The 16,193-nt window shown below is 33.5% G+C and overlaps 2 protein-coding genes across 6 annotated transcripts in view; both read right to left on the bottom strand.

The window, feature by feature from the left end:
• Positions 1 to 6,688: 6,688 nt before the first annotated feature.
• On the bottom strand, positions 6,689 to 9,935 carry LOC128681058 (uncharacterized). Its single transcript, XM_053764611.2, has 3 exons — positions 9,674 to 9,935; positions 8,348 to 9,573; positions 6,689 to 7,912 (listed from the first exon to the last, which is right to left on the bottom strand). The coding sequence occupies exons 2-3, from the start codon at positions 9,467 to 9,469 to the stop codon at positions 7,823 to 7,825; spliced, it is 1,212 nt and encodes a 403-aa protein (XP_053620586.1). The 5' UTR covers positions 9,470 to 9,573; positions 9,674 to 9,935; the 3' UTR covers positions 6,689 to 7,822.
• Positions 9,936 to 10,703: 768 nt separating this feature from the next.
• Positions 10,704 to 16,193, bottom strand: part of LOC128681057 (glycerol kinase 3-like) — a 29,699-nt gene continuing 24,209 nt past the window's right edge. For 3 of the 5 annotated variants that reach the window (XM_053764608.2, XM_053764606.1, XM_053764607.2), the window contains exon 14: positions 13,330 to 15,972. In XM_053764608.2, coding sequence (XP_053620583.1) covers positions 15,377 to 15,972 — 596 coding nt within the window. In that variant the 3' untranslated portion in view covers positions 13,330 to 15,376. Of the gene's footprint in view, positions 12,992 to 13,329; positions 15,973 to 16,193 lie in introns of those variants that run through there. The other 2 variants (XM_064436838.1, XM_053764610.1) reach the window with 1 other exon arrangement.

The following is a 16,193-nucleotide window of genomic DNA, read 5'->3' as shown; positions in this document are numbered from 1 at the left end:
TTTGAAATTTTATATAAGTTAGGATTATGTGGACAGTTTCAATAAAATATAGTTTTTTGCTTGGTAAGTATGCTAGCTAACTAGGAACTTTACAAATTTTGGACAGGATTTTGGAGCGCACTGCAATAATGTACATACACCAAAGATTTTGGATAAGGTACCTATCCAATCCGAAATCTTTGACATACACACACCGATTAAAGAAGTGACAACTTTGACATTGACAATTTAAAAAATTAAATTAAAAAGTTATAACTTGTGTTGCCTGTAACATTTTTTACTTTAAATATATTTTTTTATTTTCTGTTTTGTAAACTCATGCTTATGCAAATAAATTTGTCTTCGTCAATCAACTAGAAATTTCTGCAGGGCCAATAACTGTGATTGGACGAAAATATCAATCAGCCGCAAGTTTGAAGATGATTTTCGATTACTTCGCCAAAACTCAATCATCCTTTGATGTTGAATGTTTCGAACCCAATTCTTGAATACATTAATGTTATTACATTTTGAAATAACACAGGCCCGATGAGATAGGTCTCCAATCAATGTGCTTACCTAATTGCGGCTTATTTTTAGGATCTCGTACATTAACAGATAAAAACTGATGTACCTACCTACATTAAAGAATCCCCACATAAAGTTGACATCACGCAGGCAGCCAGTTATGTAATGGTTGACTTTTCACGAATTAAATAAATAAAAATGTTTCTTCCTTCAGTTTCTCGGCAAAATTAAGCTTCAAATATACTATATATATCCATCCATTGATGTACTTCTCATATTTTTACATATTTTCAGAAAAAAATTAGAATCTGTAGGTAAAATCACGAAATTTGTGGATAATCAGCAAACTTTTATTTTTACATGTTTTTTATATTAAAATAAGGAGAAAAATAAGTAATGAGTGATTAAAATGTCAATAAAAGGAACAATAGACAAGCTGTATCGTATCAAGTGATTCGATTAACACGCCTTTGTGATTTTCATCGTCGTCGGTTCGTTAGGGGAGGGAACGAATTGCATTAATTAATTTTAATATGATATCCTAATATTGATTAGAAATATCATACCGCTGAAATGGCTGGCTTAGGTGTATATTTTTTCTTCTTCGTGTGTAAATAGATATTTAAGCCCCCTAATAAAAATCGAAAGTCTGTAAGTATATTTGTTATTTCTTTACGCTCAAACGGCAGGGCCAATTTTTATGAAATTTGGTATCGAGGTAGCTGATACTTTGGATTAACACGTATGGTACTTTTATCCCGAAAGTACCTACTCGATTCTCGTAGAATTTGGTCAAAAAGTCTGATAGTCAATGGTGCTTTATAAAGTAAATGGCGCTACTGTGCATAAAATTAAAAATGTAGGTACGTATCCTTATCATACATATTTCATATCTTTACATAGGTATCATAATATGAAGTCCTCTGCCAGGTCAGTCGATCTGTCTATTGGTGAAAACCATAAAAACTACTCCAATCTATTGGTGAAAACCATAAAAACTACTCCAATCTATTGGTGAAAACCATAAAAACTACTCCAATCTATTGGTGAAAACCATAAAAACTACTCCAATCTATTGGTGAAAACCATAAAAACTACTCCAATCTATTGGTGAAAACCATAAAAACTACTCCAATCTATCAGTGAAAACCATAAAAACTACTCCAATCTATTGGTGAAAACCATAAAAACTACTCCAATCTATTGGTGAAAACCATAAAAACTACTCCAATATATTGGTGAAAACCATAAAAACTACTTCAATCTATTGGTTAAAACCATAAAAACTACTCCAATCTATTGGTGAAAACCATAAAAACTACTCCAATCTATTGGTTAAAACCATAAAAACTACTCCAATCTATTGGTGAAAACCATAAAAACTACTCCAATCTATTGGTGATAACCATAAAAACTACTCCAATCTATTGGTGAAAACCATAAAAACTACTCCAATCTATTGGTGAAAACCATAAAAACTACTCCAATCTATTGGTGATAACCAGAAAAACTACTCCAATCTATTGGTGAAAACCATAAAAACTACTTCAATCTATTGGTTAAAACCATAAAAACTACTCCAATCTATTGGTGAAAACCATAAAAACTACTCCAATCTATTGGTTAAAACCATAAAAACTACTCCAATCTATTGGTGAAAACCATAAAAACTACTCCAATCTATTGGTGATAACCATAAAAACTACTCCAATCTATTGGTGAAAACCATAAAAACTACTCCAATCTATTGGTGAAAACCATAAAAACTACTCCAATCTATTGGTGATAACCAGAAAAACTACTCCAATCTATTGGTGAAAACCATAAAAACTACTCCAATCTATTGATGAAAACCATAAAATAAAAATCCGTGCATTAATTGTGAGTAGTGCGTGTGAGTTCGACAAGGTAAGGACTTTGTTTTATAATAATTATGTAAGGAGGTAACAAGTATAGAGTGAATACCGCGGAGTATGGCAACATTTTTCATTTAATATCGTGTTGTGTGCACGCTTTATGAAATCTTTTTCAATATTTCTCTTCATATAAACGACCCAGTCGCATGGCTCATGTCGTTAGAGAGCATTCCATTAATTAACTACTTACTTGGAAAATTGCTATTTTGACTGGTTATTTTGTTAATAAACTTTTTGTAAGCTAATCACTTAAGTAAGTATGCATGTATGAATAAGGATTTTGATCATTTAGTTAAAAAAAAAAACAAATAACTCATAAAATCCTAACTTTCCATATTCATTCGCACAAGTATTACAAATTGCGGAAATTTGTGAGGTTAGATTTAGATTGCTTCCTTCACGTAAAAATTACTGGACGGATTTTCATGAAATTTGTAACACGTATAGAATCTACTTTAATTAATACTACTTTAATTTATAATATTAGTTAGGATATGTTGTAACATATCCTGTGGTATGCGAGTTCAACAAAACTGCTTCAAAACGATGTAGGAGGGAGAAAATGAAACACCATATTGTTTTGCACAATACTTAACCTCACTTTATACGGAAAATGTCTGTACACGACATAATAATTATCTTGTTTTAACTAAACATTTCTCTAAATGTACTTCTGAACACTGGCAAGACGATAAACGAGAGAGAAATAAACAGCAAAAACAAAACGTGTAACTTACAACGATGAAAATAGGTGGCATAATAACGCACGAGGTGTGAAGACATAAGTAGGTATATATATATATCAACGTCAGTTTTGAATAGTTCGCACGACACGACGCGACGCTTTGGTGTAAACTACAACAGTTACACAAAAATAAGAGGAAAATCAAAAGGAAGACGCGACTGTTAGGTATATATATACTTACATAGAAATACATTAGCCGCATGAGGGTGCTGGATAGTTCAGACACACCACTCGCGACGGTCGCATGGCGCAAGTCAAAGACGGACGATTTTAACGCAATTGGCTAAAAGACAATTAGATTATTTTTTTTCAACAAAATTCCTTGGCAATGAGAGATACTTCTTTCTTTTCTTGTTTTTATATATATTTTACCTAATATCCCATACCCTGCGTAGACTACATTGAAAAAGTTAAATATAAAGGACGAAGACTATACCTACACTCCGCTAACTACAGTCATTCTATTCAAAATACTACGTTAGGTATGTAAGAAAAAGTTTTTAACCTTAAAAAAACCGGTCAAGTGCGAGTAAGACTCGCGCACCCAGGATTCCGTACGAAATTTTAAAGATCCGGCTATGATTTTATTACTTTGGGAATGCTATGGTCCTATGCTGCCTTTATCTTACGCAATTACGCTTTATCGTAACTTGACGATTGGAGCATCGTATCTTTGACTCTTGGCGTGTACAGAAAGGATCTCCCCGGGAAATACTAGCGAATATGCAAAACTCTTCATGTTCGCATTCTGAGCGCGTATTCACAAGATTTCTAATTGTTTCACGTTCCATGCCTTGTGCCACACGACGCACCGTGTCAACACCATGTAACAAGCCCCGGAGTGCAGCGGTAGAGACTCAAACACTCCGCCGACTCGAGTGTTTTTACATGTTTTTCACTTGTCGCGTTCTCCATTTGCACCGCGAAAATATTTCGTTGCGTTCCGAGAAAATGCTGACACTGTGATGACATAAGTATTTACCTATTGGTACATATATTGGTATTAAATATAAATAAATATATTAGGACAAATCACACAGATTGAGCTAGCCCCAAAGTAAGTTCGAGACTTGTGTTATGGGATACAACTCAATGATACTATATTTTATAACATATACATATATATAGATAAACATCCAAGACCCGGGCAAATGAGAAAAATATCATTTTCCGTCATGACCCGACCGGGGATCGAACCCGGGACCTCTCGGTGCAGTGGCAAGAACTTTACCACTGCGCCACCGAGGTCGTCAAATTATTATTGTCTATATATTTAACCATGCTCGGTTATTTTAAGCATATTTTAGAAAAAATTATAGTTTTCTATAATACAGTGTGGTCACAATAGACTAGAAAGGAATTTAATGGCCACTGTTTTCGTTTTTGTAAACTATGACTAAGTACATTATGCAATAGAAAACTATAACGCTTTCTACCTTTCTACTAAAATATTTTTTATTCAGTGCCGCATAATCTGTCAAGATATTTTCAGGTTAATTTTCGCTAAGAAAGAAAAGAAATTCATAAAAATGTGAGATGGCGCTAGTGTGCAAGGGATAATCAGCTTGAGTTAGAACAATTCTTTTTCTTTTATCGCCTCGTACGACATCCACAGGATGATTTGGAGTGGTCCTATTCTAGGGCGGGACCACGCCATATGCCACGCGTGGTATATTTCTCCTCCTGCGCATATTATAAAAGTCAATCAATGGGAAAGAGTAGGTGCATAAACTGAGGATTCTTTTCATAATAATAAGCGAATTCCTATTTCAAAATCACACTTCCACTAATAAAACCGTTATTCAAATAATGTGGCTTCTGCAGTTATTAACTTTGTCAAAAACATAAACAGGTTCATACATACCCATGATGGAAAGTACATGTATTATGTATATTATGTACCCACATAATATAACGCCCCTTTCCATGGGGGTAGACAGAGACTAGGCTATTTCCACTTGCCTGCCAAGTCTCATGCGTGCTCTCCGGTTATGGGTGCTCTAAATATCTCCTTTACAAAGGAGTCTGCAATCTGGTCACGGTGCATTCGTCGAGGTCAACCCTGACCTACTCCTCCACTAAGCTACGCTTCTTCTTTCATCGTAATAAGCCCAAAACTATACCACCTACCTATATAATCTAAACCATAACAATACACCAATTCATAAGACAATAGGTACACGCTATTTCTCTATCCAATAGCAGAAGAATAAAATTCTTCCATCTTAAACTACTTCTTATTCCAAATATAAAAGTTTTTTTATGCCAAATATATTTTAAAAAAATGGGGATAAAAAGTGAAACTGTAATAAATAAATAAATAATAACAAGACTATCCAGTGGAAACCCACACACAATTAGACAGCCCGCCGCGTCGTCGTTATGCCCGGAAGTGTACACTGTACACCATTGTTAAGTCACACGTCGTCACGTATGTTAGTGTGTACCTGCCCTGCGCCTCGAGTGTACGACGGCTGTGTTTACCTTGCTTTTGTTTCAGGAATTCCTAGCTGAAGGTGGAAATTCTAACGTTGTCTCAACAATGCGAGATGGTAATGATAGCAAGGGGAAGGAAAAATATCTTGTAGAGAAAACTTACTCGGGTAAATACTTAGTTTACATCAGTAAGTATAATCCAATACTTACATTACAAATGCGAAAGTTTGTGAGGATGTGTGTATGTTTGTTATGAATTTTGGTACACGGGTAGAATATAAACTGGAATAACACATAGGGTACCTTTTACCGCGAAATTCCTACGGTAGCGAAGCCCCGGGTCAAAGCTAGTAATATGTTATGTCTCATGCCGGTTATGCACTATCGGCTAACTCAAATGTACATTGAGTAGTTTATATGTGAAGCTTTTACTTACCGCAAGGAAAAACCGGTAACGTACGTCGAAAGTCGAAACCGCCAAGTTTGGTGAACTGTTTGCCGATGGTATACAACCACCGGGGCATAACAGTTTGTCAACTGATCTAATACTGTCCCGACTTTTCAAACTGTTTTCTTTAATCGTTACAATCTTTTTACTATACCAGAAAAATAGGTAACAAATGGCAAGAGCAAACCCAGTAAGTGCTAGCTTGATGTCGTCAAGGATGATGTGTGCCAATGGGCTGACAACTAGGCATGTGGAAGACCGTGCGTACTGAAGAAGTAAGAAAATGAACCATGGGCACCGAGCGATGCCCTATGGCGATGGAACAACCGAGAGGAAATACGCTTCGATGTAACAGACACTCGTATGTAGGTCTGTAACTATATTCAAATTCAATTACATGTAAAACATGTCAAAAATTTACTTAAAACTAGGAGGTATTACAAATACGAGATAATATAGGTGAAATTTCAATATTTTTATGTATTTCTCAAAGCGCACTTTTTTGGTGGGGTTATATAATAGAATAATTTTGGTGCGCTGCGACGTGTGCGCTTCGAGGCCTCAAAACTAGGATTTAGTTTTACTGCCAACATGAACTAATGGCAGAAAGATAAAATAAATAACACGTATTCTGGTAACAATTTATTTATTTATATATGCGAATATTTGAAAAATAACAAAAAGAAACAATACTGTTCATATAATTTATTAAATAAAAACATAATTTTAGGAACAATCAACAATATATATTTCTAGCTTAAATATCACTTTACATAATTTATGCTCTCATTATGTAATAAATAAAAATTTCATCAAGTTTAATCAGTTAGTCACTATGACTAACTTAACAAATCTTATCTAACACTATGACTGAATAAGACTGGGCCGACCCGCACACTAGCGCCACCGACACATTTTTATTGATTTAATTTAGCGAAAACTAAAATGTGATATTAAAATTTATGTTACACTAGATAAATGATTTTAATTGGACACAATTTCCACAATTTACGAATAGAGACGACAGTGGTCATCAAAATAATTATCATTGTGACATTTTGTAAAAATAAATTATAATACTATCTAATAAAATCCTTTATGTAGTGTAGCATAATCACCAGTATTTTAAAGTTTTCGCTAGTAATTAAATTAAATTGATAAAAATGTGACGATGTCGCTAGTTAGTGGGCAAGGAGCGCCTTCTTAATAAATGTACATTTTTTATTTATTTATTTAAATATTTTAATTTAAATTGATTGTACAATTGTGTTTAATGAGGTGAGTGTTTTCCATTTATTATTTACTAACGACCCGCCCCGGCTTCGCACGGGTGCAATAAACCTTCCTCTAGAATCTCTTTATCTACTAAAAAACCCGCATCAAAATCCGTTGCGTAGTTTTAAAGATCTAAGCATACATAGAGGTAGACAGACAGCGGGAAGCGACTATGTTTTATACTATGTAATGATTTTTTTTAATTTGGAGCTCTAGAATGACGGAGACGTTATTAAGTGAAAATTGATTCATAAATACAAAATTATACCATAATATTGCTTTGAAAATGTAACTTCATAATAATCGATTATCTCAAGCTTTTATCGCTCTTATCATCGTAGTCTTTGTAAGAACATACTTACAATAAAAAAAATCTGACATTTTTCATCTAAAAATATCTGGAATTGAAAAAAGAATATGGTTTTGAGACTTCAGATCTAATCGTCTCTATATTTAAAACTTTTTAATTTCTTCCATAACTTATTTCTTTTTTAATTAATGGTCGTGCAGTCTTTCGCGTAGCTTTAGTAATCGTTTGTACATTAACATCTTGCTGGCTGGATAAGATGATTTTATCTCTTTTTCCTGAAACATAAATTAGTGTTTTGTTTTAAAACAAGAAACAAAAATAATTAGATAAAACAGATTAGTTGTATTCTCATGAACTATCGCAAAAATAATAATAATAAAAAAAACAAATATAATTTGCAAGAAATGACAATTGTGACCCACGTCATCTAACACACTTTAGTGTTTTACACTTTAGTGATACTTAGTGACCAGATTCTGTACCAACTTAATACACTATTACCCTTGCATTTAACACTTATCAAAATGTGATAAAATCTTGTGATTATAATGCAACATTTGGCTGAAACATTCAGGAGAATGTTAATTTTTTTAATTTAATAACAAAAATGTTTCTTTTTAACCAAATATATGCCATAAAAATTTTTTAGATACATTTTTTAACATTTAATACAAAATCATAACTGGAATAACTGACTACACTATACTCACATGGGGAAAGAAATCAATTTCCAACAGTATTATTGAAAAGAATGTCGATGCAACAATTACAGGTCCAGTCTTTCTCTCGCACACATCCAACTGGACAGCAAATTTCCCCTCTGGTAAAGTACCTAGCGTCTCGAACCTGGGTTTAACAGCTCTTTTCTGGTCAGCAAGACGATACAAAAGTATCTCGCCGTCTTTTGTACCAATCAATGTCACATCTCCATAAAAAAACAGGGCAGTTATAGGCGGGAAATCTAAATACAAGTGTTGATAATTGTCAGTTTCAATCTTAAACAAATTGCGTGAATAGCAAATGAAGTTTTTATCATTTATTGCACTGACATATTTGATTTGCTTTATCCATTCTGGTGGACATCTAATGGGCTGTACTGACACTTGTTTATCTTTAGTAACATTAACTATTTGCCCGCAATCAGTAAAAATATGTAATACCCCATCGTTATAAATAATTTCTTTGATATCAAAATCACAGTGTAATATTAAGTCTGCAAATAAATTTTGAATCATTAGGTTGCATCTGTAAATGTCTCGGTTGTTGTAGAAAAAAAGTGTATCACCATGGAGAATGAAATCGTCAGCTTTGAAAACGACTTCCGTCATGTAAGTCCCATTTTCAACGGTTCTTTGAACAAATAAGTCTCCCTTTAACAATGTTACAGTAACATTATCATTATTGGCAATTTTGGTGCACTTTCTCTCTGGGACAGTCGCCGGAATATATTTTAAAGTGCTCATATCATACAGTACTACACCGTTGGTATCTCTTAGTGGCAATATATTGTTATCAATTTCCAATGCATGTTTTTTGTCATGGTGATTGAACTTATAAAATTCACTAATTTTCACATCGTACGACGACACTTTTGCCCACATTTTCATGTTTTTATATATGTGATACCATTTGCAATCTGTACCAGCCTTTTTCTTTGCGATTCTCGAAGGATATTTGTAATCATTTCGGCACATATCTTGCCACAGTACATCGTTGCTTTCGATTATTTCTTTCCATTTCTTGCATACTCTGCGACACCGCCCCAATGTAACACCGTCAGTATTTAAGAGTATTTCTAAGAATGCTTCCAATGGTAAGCTGTCTATATCCATTTCGGTTTTACCTCTCAGATATAATATTATTATAATCCAGTTATAAACATGAGTTTCTCAGTGTATTTACTTAGCCCAAAACATTTATAAGCTTGACAAGATACCTGAAAGTTTAGAGTAACATTTTAGATGAAGATTTATTTTCACAAACATTCGATTTCACAAAATAATCAAAAATCTCTACGAAAATTTTAATTTGTTTACAATTTATTTCCCGCATCAGCTGATCAATCCACTCGTGATTTTGACGTTTGTTTGCTGATGTTGGTAGCGCTGTTATCAAAGCTGTCATCTTATCTGTCATTGCATGCTAAAAATATTTTTTTACCTTTCGCCCATAAAGGTTACACTATACAGCCTTATTGACACTGAAAAAAAACTATCCGAATTTTCGTGTTAATGTAAAAAATAAATATGACGTTCTACAGGTACCGCATGGACGGTTTTTATATGTATTTTTATCTGAATAGTTATCTGAGCAGCAGATTACAGAAATAGGCGTACTTAACTAAAAAGCGACCCTATGGTAATAAGGTACCATAACTTTTAGTCCTTTTCCTTACGAGTATCTATGAAACATAAGGTCAATGTCGTGGTCCATGGTATTGGTATTTTGCTTTTCATGATTCGTGCCAACAAGGAATATTTGTTTCCTTTTGTTTTAGCGATATTCCGTTCTTATCCCAACATTTACACTCACTGCCGCTTCTCTTGCCACTGCCGGAAATATTTCCCTAAATACTTCTGCGGCAATAACGACGCGAGTGAGCATTTACACTCAGCCTTCATATTATTATTCTCTCTTTCTCTCTTCTTTCAACTCGCAAAAATGAAATGATTGAATGAATTACTGGTTCGACAGCATTATGACTGCTCAGTATAAGTCATCCCCATGGATTTAGTAAGTACTTCGTACGGAGTACCTACTAATTCCATGGTCATCCCATATACCCGCTCAATTTCATAAAGTTCTAAAAATGTAATTGTTTTTTCATTACTCCACTCCTGTGGTGGTATAGTTTGGCCATAAGAAATTAATAGATTAATAAACGAATTGCCGTCATCAGGTAACAAAACGTAGTGGCACGTTCTATTATGATCGAATTGCGGCGGATTTTTTCTATGGCACATCACCAGTTAGTTGCGTCATTATAGCTCTTATATGAAGCATTTGTTAGCCTAACACATTGATTGCAGTGAATTTCGTATATGGGTGAATGAAAATATAAGAAAGTCAGTTAAATTATGGGATCGATGTAATTCATATGCACATAAACAACAAGATTTGTCATAATAACAAATAGAATTAAATTCACAACAAAATAAAATGCAACAAAAAAACTTAACAAACAACAGTGTAAATTGTCTATGATTAAATGGCAACCTGGATAATAATGGCGCGTATCCACTCTTTCTCACTCTGTACAATTTACACGAATCGCTCTCTCTCATTTAAGCGTTTTTTGGGTTCTTTCTCAGGCATATAGTGTAAGCATATGGTGCCCAGGATCCCTGTTAATTTCAAATTTCAATGAAAATGTATCTAAGTGGATTCGCGCCTTGATGAACACAATGGTAATGTATAATTTAGGACTTAATATCTATGAGGTAAAACGGTAAAACAAAACCGTACCTACTTATAACATTTTCGTACATGCAAGGAGACAAAATTTGGAATATTTTACATCTTCGACATTAAAAGAAATCTTTACATCTGTTTGGGAGCTACCAACACACAGATACATAAACACGTCAAACGTAACTCCGCATGTCAAGTTACATGAATCATTATTAAAATAATGATAATTACATTGCAACGCCCTTGCATTTGTGCACTTGAAATGTATTATGAGCTAACTACAAAATCTTTATGCCACAGTAATACTAACGAATTTCGCAAGATTGTGAATATTTCAAAAATTTTGATTTTAAAACGAATTTAAAAATTGTATTGGCATATCCTACTTATCCTTTTAAATTTCATCAAAATTTGGCTCGCTTGGTCAATTAATTTCTTTCATAAATTAGCAAAACTTTCCGACTTTTTCTCCTCCACTTTACATAGACTAACTAAATAAAGTATCCAACAAATCTGAGTAATCAATTTTCATTTCGAGCAAGCTTTTTTAACAATGTGAGTTTTCAATAAATGTAAGATTTAAGCGGCCCCTAGACGATTAATTTTACTGTGCAAATATGAAAAAACAAAAAGGTTATCCGGCCCGGTGAAAGAGTCGCGGCCGCTGTATAAGTTTAACGAGAAAATGAAACTTTTCAAATTAGTCAAGTATCCTTGTCGTACTTTCATTTTGCGTAATATAATTGACCGTTTATAGGCCGCGTTATATTAGAAATGCATAATTCTGTATTTACACAGTTAGTCAGGTACGATCATGATCGAATAGTAGAATTATTATTTAAAAAAAAAACAGAATTATCACAATATTTACATTCGCCAAAAACATAGACAACTGCAATGATATATGTGCAAGTTATTTTTTTCTTTTTTTATATATTTTTTACGAGTTAAAGGCAATAAATATGGCTTTATGTAACGAAATAGCACATATATTATTGGAGTAAAACTATGTAAGTACTCTTAATTATATAACGCCAATAAATAATTTAAAAAACATATGTATATGGAATATTTACATAATGTATTCAACCACGGAACATAGAAAACATGGAAATGTGAAATAGGCGTGTCAATGATCGACTTCACAGCCCCGCACATAACACAGCACAGCACATAATTTGTTTTATTAATTTTACCGCGAATTATGCCTCATTGTTCAATTTAACAAAAATGATTGTAGAAGAAGAAATCTTAAGAATTTCATACCACCGGGGAGTAACGAGAATATAGTACCTTAAAAAGTATAATTAATCTTAGCTAAAGTTTCTTGTATTATTACTACAGCCATCTGGCGTGGAGATACTGAACTTTCAAGAAAAACATGCTAGTTTCGTGCTGGTTCGATAACTTTGTTGCAGGAAATTAAACTCTTTTGTACAGAGTTTGTTTGATTTGGGATACTTTGGGTTGAAGATATGCAACCAATCAAATCGAATATTTATTTGTAGTACACTATATTTTTTGCGTTTGATGTGTGCATTCGGCGTTACCTGCATTGTAGTAAATTTGTCTAATGACACTTACATGTTTTCTGTGTTCCGTTTATTAAAAACTGAGCCTCATAATTACATCCATAAATTGAATTCAATAAAAAGTTGAAATATTAAATGCATAAAATTATGGAATAAAAACAATGTCAAGATTAATGTAATAAAGTTCGATGATCGAAAATATCGTTTACATAGCTGTACAAATGGCACATATACATACCTTATAATCAAAAGAACAAGGTTGAAAAATCACATCCCTAGAAAAACATAACATTGATTAACTAAAACAATTCGCATATCATCTACTTAGTATACTGGACACGACTAGCATAGTAAAACTACCGAGAAGGTACAACGACGCAGGCACCGAGGAAAGCAGTCTGTATTTTTCCTCTGTAAAAAAATAAAACAAAGAAGTTAACAAAACAACCTCATTATGCATACTGGCCAGAAAAAAAAAACTACGCTATGTTCTTAAAAAAAAGAAAAGCGTCCTGTTTCTCATTTTTCTGGCCGAATTAAAAAATAATAATTCAAATCAGGAACTTATCTTTAATTGCACTGATAAAACATACACTTTCCAAATAGATGCAAAAGCATAAATGATGTTTTCGATCCCAAGTGAATGAAAAAACGTGCGATGTCAATGAATGAACAAATGAACGATGGATTCATAAATCATGAATTAATTTAATGTCTGACGGAGATATTAGAAGTAAATAAAAAACGAGTTACTGATTTCATTTCAGTTTATTATTCTTAGAGCTTGAAAAACAAGAAACAAGATATATTATTATTTCATATATTATTTCGTACTTATTTCAATAACAACATGGCCTTCACTAAAATATTTAGTACATTCAAAGATTATAACGAAATGTCAATATTTAGATAAGCATTCTTAGAGATTCAGGATGTTACGCCAGCCATACGGCGCTTTTGGCTCATGCAAATGATATTTAATGTTGTTTATTTTGCTCACTAGATGGCGCCATTGGCGAGTGAGGTCCGACTATGGCAGACTTGAAAAATTCCGCAAAGCCCGCGCAAACACAAACAATATGGACCTTACTCGGCACCAGCCCAGTATCACCCTCATATTAAATAAATTGCGCGAAAATAAACACGATAATATTTTTTTCGCCTTACATTATCTACAGCTGAATAAAATAATTATATAGGATTATTATAACAATTGAAAGAGCAAAATTTGTATTACCATTTAAATTTTCGATCGCAATTTGTTATATACCACCGTGTATTTTAATATTTTGTTGTGAAAGAAGGCTCAAACTAAATAAAATACATTACATCAAAAATAATAAATTAATGAAAAGCCAATTTGATCCCACATTAATTTGAATTAATCGCATGCTGTAAGTTCGTTTCTAACGCTGATGGGAAAAGGCACCACATTGACCCATTGGTAACTTAGAGTCTAATTCTAATAGCGACATGGATTTTAGGTCATTTTACGTTCCGCCCGCGTTTGAAACAGACTTTTATTTTGTAAAACTTAGTTTAGATTTTAATTTCACTAATAACATATATGATCCAAACTATGTTCTACAAAAAAGAAAAATAATACCCAGTAAAAAAAAAAACAAAATAATATTTTAATAGTTGAGGCGTTAATATAAAATATCTCTTAATTGTTAGTAAAATATATCGAATACAGTTTTTTAAATATGAATCAACTCTTAAGTACATACTGGACATTACATAGTACCTATACCCTCTTATTCATAAAAAACCAATCTTAGTAGAAGTATGTTTTGTCCACGTCCCACTATACAATATTCGACATTGAAAGAGCGAGACAAAACATATTTTAACTAAAACAAGGTTAAAACTTTTTTATTTTATGAATGAAAGAGTAATAAAACACTCGAACGTATATAATTCCAATCGAATAAAATGTATAACACCTACTAATAAACACTACGGTTCCTATCTAGAATTGAGCCAAAAAATTAACAATATCCAAACCTAACAGTCTTTCTAACCATAGACCTTAAATAATTTATATTAATAATACTATTTTCCTAGTCAGCAGACTACTCAATTTTTTGTTTGTTTTCGTTTCGGGTATGACTACTATTCGTCTCTTAAGTTTTTTATAAGCCGCGTAAATTTTAATCTAAGTATTGCGAGTGGAAGAATAACGCAATAGCACATAATTATACAAAATCCATTTAAACATATGTCTTTTTATTCGGAAGAAAACCCTATGCCTATTATATTAAGTATCATATTCATTCTAACGCGTTAAACGTAACAAGGATGACGTCTGTCAAGATGTTATCTGTCAATGTCATTCTTTTTCTGTATAGTCTGTCTATAAAGAGTAGAAATGTAAATAAAGGTGCTGTGTCCTCGTGTTATCAACCAAACTTGACCATTTTATTTGTTATTGCTATGGAAAACAATCGTTCGATAATAATCCATTTCTACTATTTACTGTAGAAAACCAATATCCAATACTTAATTACAAAATAACGGCTAATTATTTCGAAACATCTGAATTATTTTCCCAAGACGTTTTCTAATCTAAATCCACACTTTGAAAGTTATAGTTTATCCTTCGAAACGGAAAAATGGTTCTGGTATGGAGATAGCTCAAGAACTGGAAGCCATAGACGCATAGGCTACTTTATCGCATAATTATTAGTAATTTGTCGTAAAACCTATTAGTACCATTGACGTAATCCCCTCACCAATAGATGGCGCTACTGTCAAGTTAATTACTATTCAAGCGAAGCCGCGGGAACAACTAAACTAAGGGGAATCCAACAGCTTTTCAGATATTGCTTTGCAAAATGTCAAATTACTCGAACTCAAACTCTTTTTTAAATTACCATTGACTTTACGCTCCGGACCTTTCGATTTGTCTTTGATCGGCTCAACGACAATAGCAAAATTATCGCTATCGAATATTATCTCTGGGTCGTTGTCTATGATCTGCTCAATAGACTCCCAGTTCGTCTGCAGCTTCTTCTCCGCCGAACAACACTCGCACGTGCCATAGTCGCACTCTTTTTTATTCATAAAAAACTCCGCGTCGTCTAATATCGTTCGCTCTACTATAGGAACTTTCGAGGTATTAATTAGAGAAAATTTTCGCGCGGCATATTTTAACAGCTCTTCGTACGCGATAGTTCCATCGTTATTACTATCGAAGTTGCATTCTAGGATGCTATTTCTTCTATTCTCGACGTGGTCTATGGCCTCGAATATGGAGATTCGTCTGCTGTCTATGTGGTGTCTATCGTCTAAACGGCTCTGACCTGTCATTGTGATAGATTTTTTCGTCGTCGCCCATCCGAGAGAACGCTGCACCGCCATTTTCCATTTCGTGTATCGCGCGTCGCGGTCTGTAATACACAAGTTTATTTATTCTTCTTCATAGTCGTATTCCTCATGGCTGAGGGTCGTGGTCATTACGTGGAATTATACACACATAACTTTCTTGGTATTAGTAATGGAGTGGTTGGCTATTGCCTTCTCCATTTCACACACAAGTTAATAATCAACCAGTGTGCAGGTCTCCTCGCGATGTTTTCCTTCACAGGAAGCAAGTGGTGGTCGATGAAAA

This window comes from Plodia interpunctella, chromosome 26 (assembly GCF_027563975.2).
Source record: "Plodia interpunctella isolate USDA-ARS_2022_Savannah chromosome 26, ilPloInte3.2, whole genome shotgun sequence".
In the NCBI taxonomy this organism is placed as follows: Eukaryota; Metazoa; Arthropoda; class Insecta; order Lepidoptera; family Pyralidae; genus Plodia; species Plodia interpunctella.
This window is presented reverse-complemented; position numbering and strand designations above follow the sequence as displayed.

Excerpts from the sequence above, each read along its gene's own strand:
- LOC128681058 (XM_053764611.2), bottom strand. The coding sequence starts at position 9,469 with ATGGATATAGACAGCTTACCATTGGAAGCATTCTTAGAAATACTCTTA. Across the intron at positions 7,913-8,347 it reads AAATTGATTTCTTTCCCCAT|GAAAAAGAGATAAAATCATC; the intron begins GTGAGTATAGTG and ends TTTATGTTTCAG.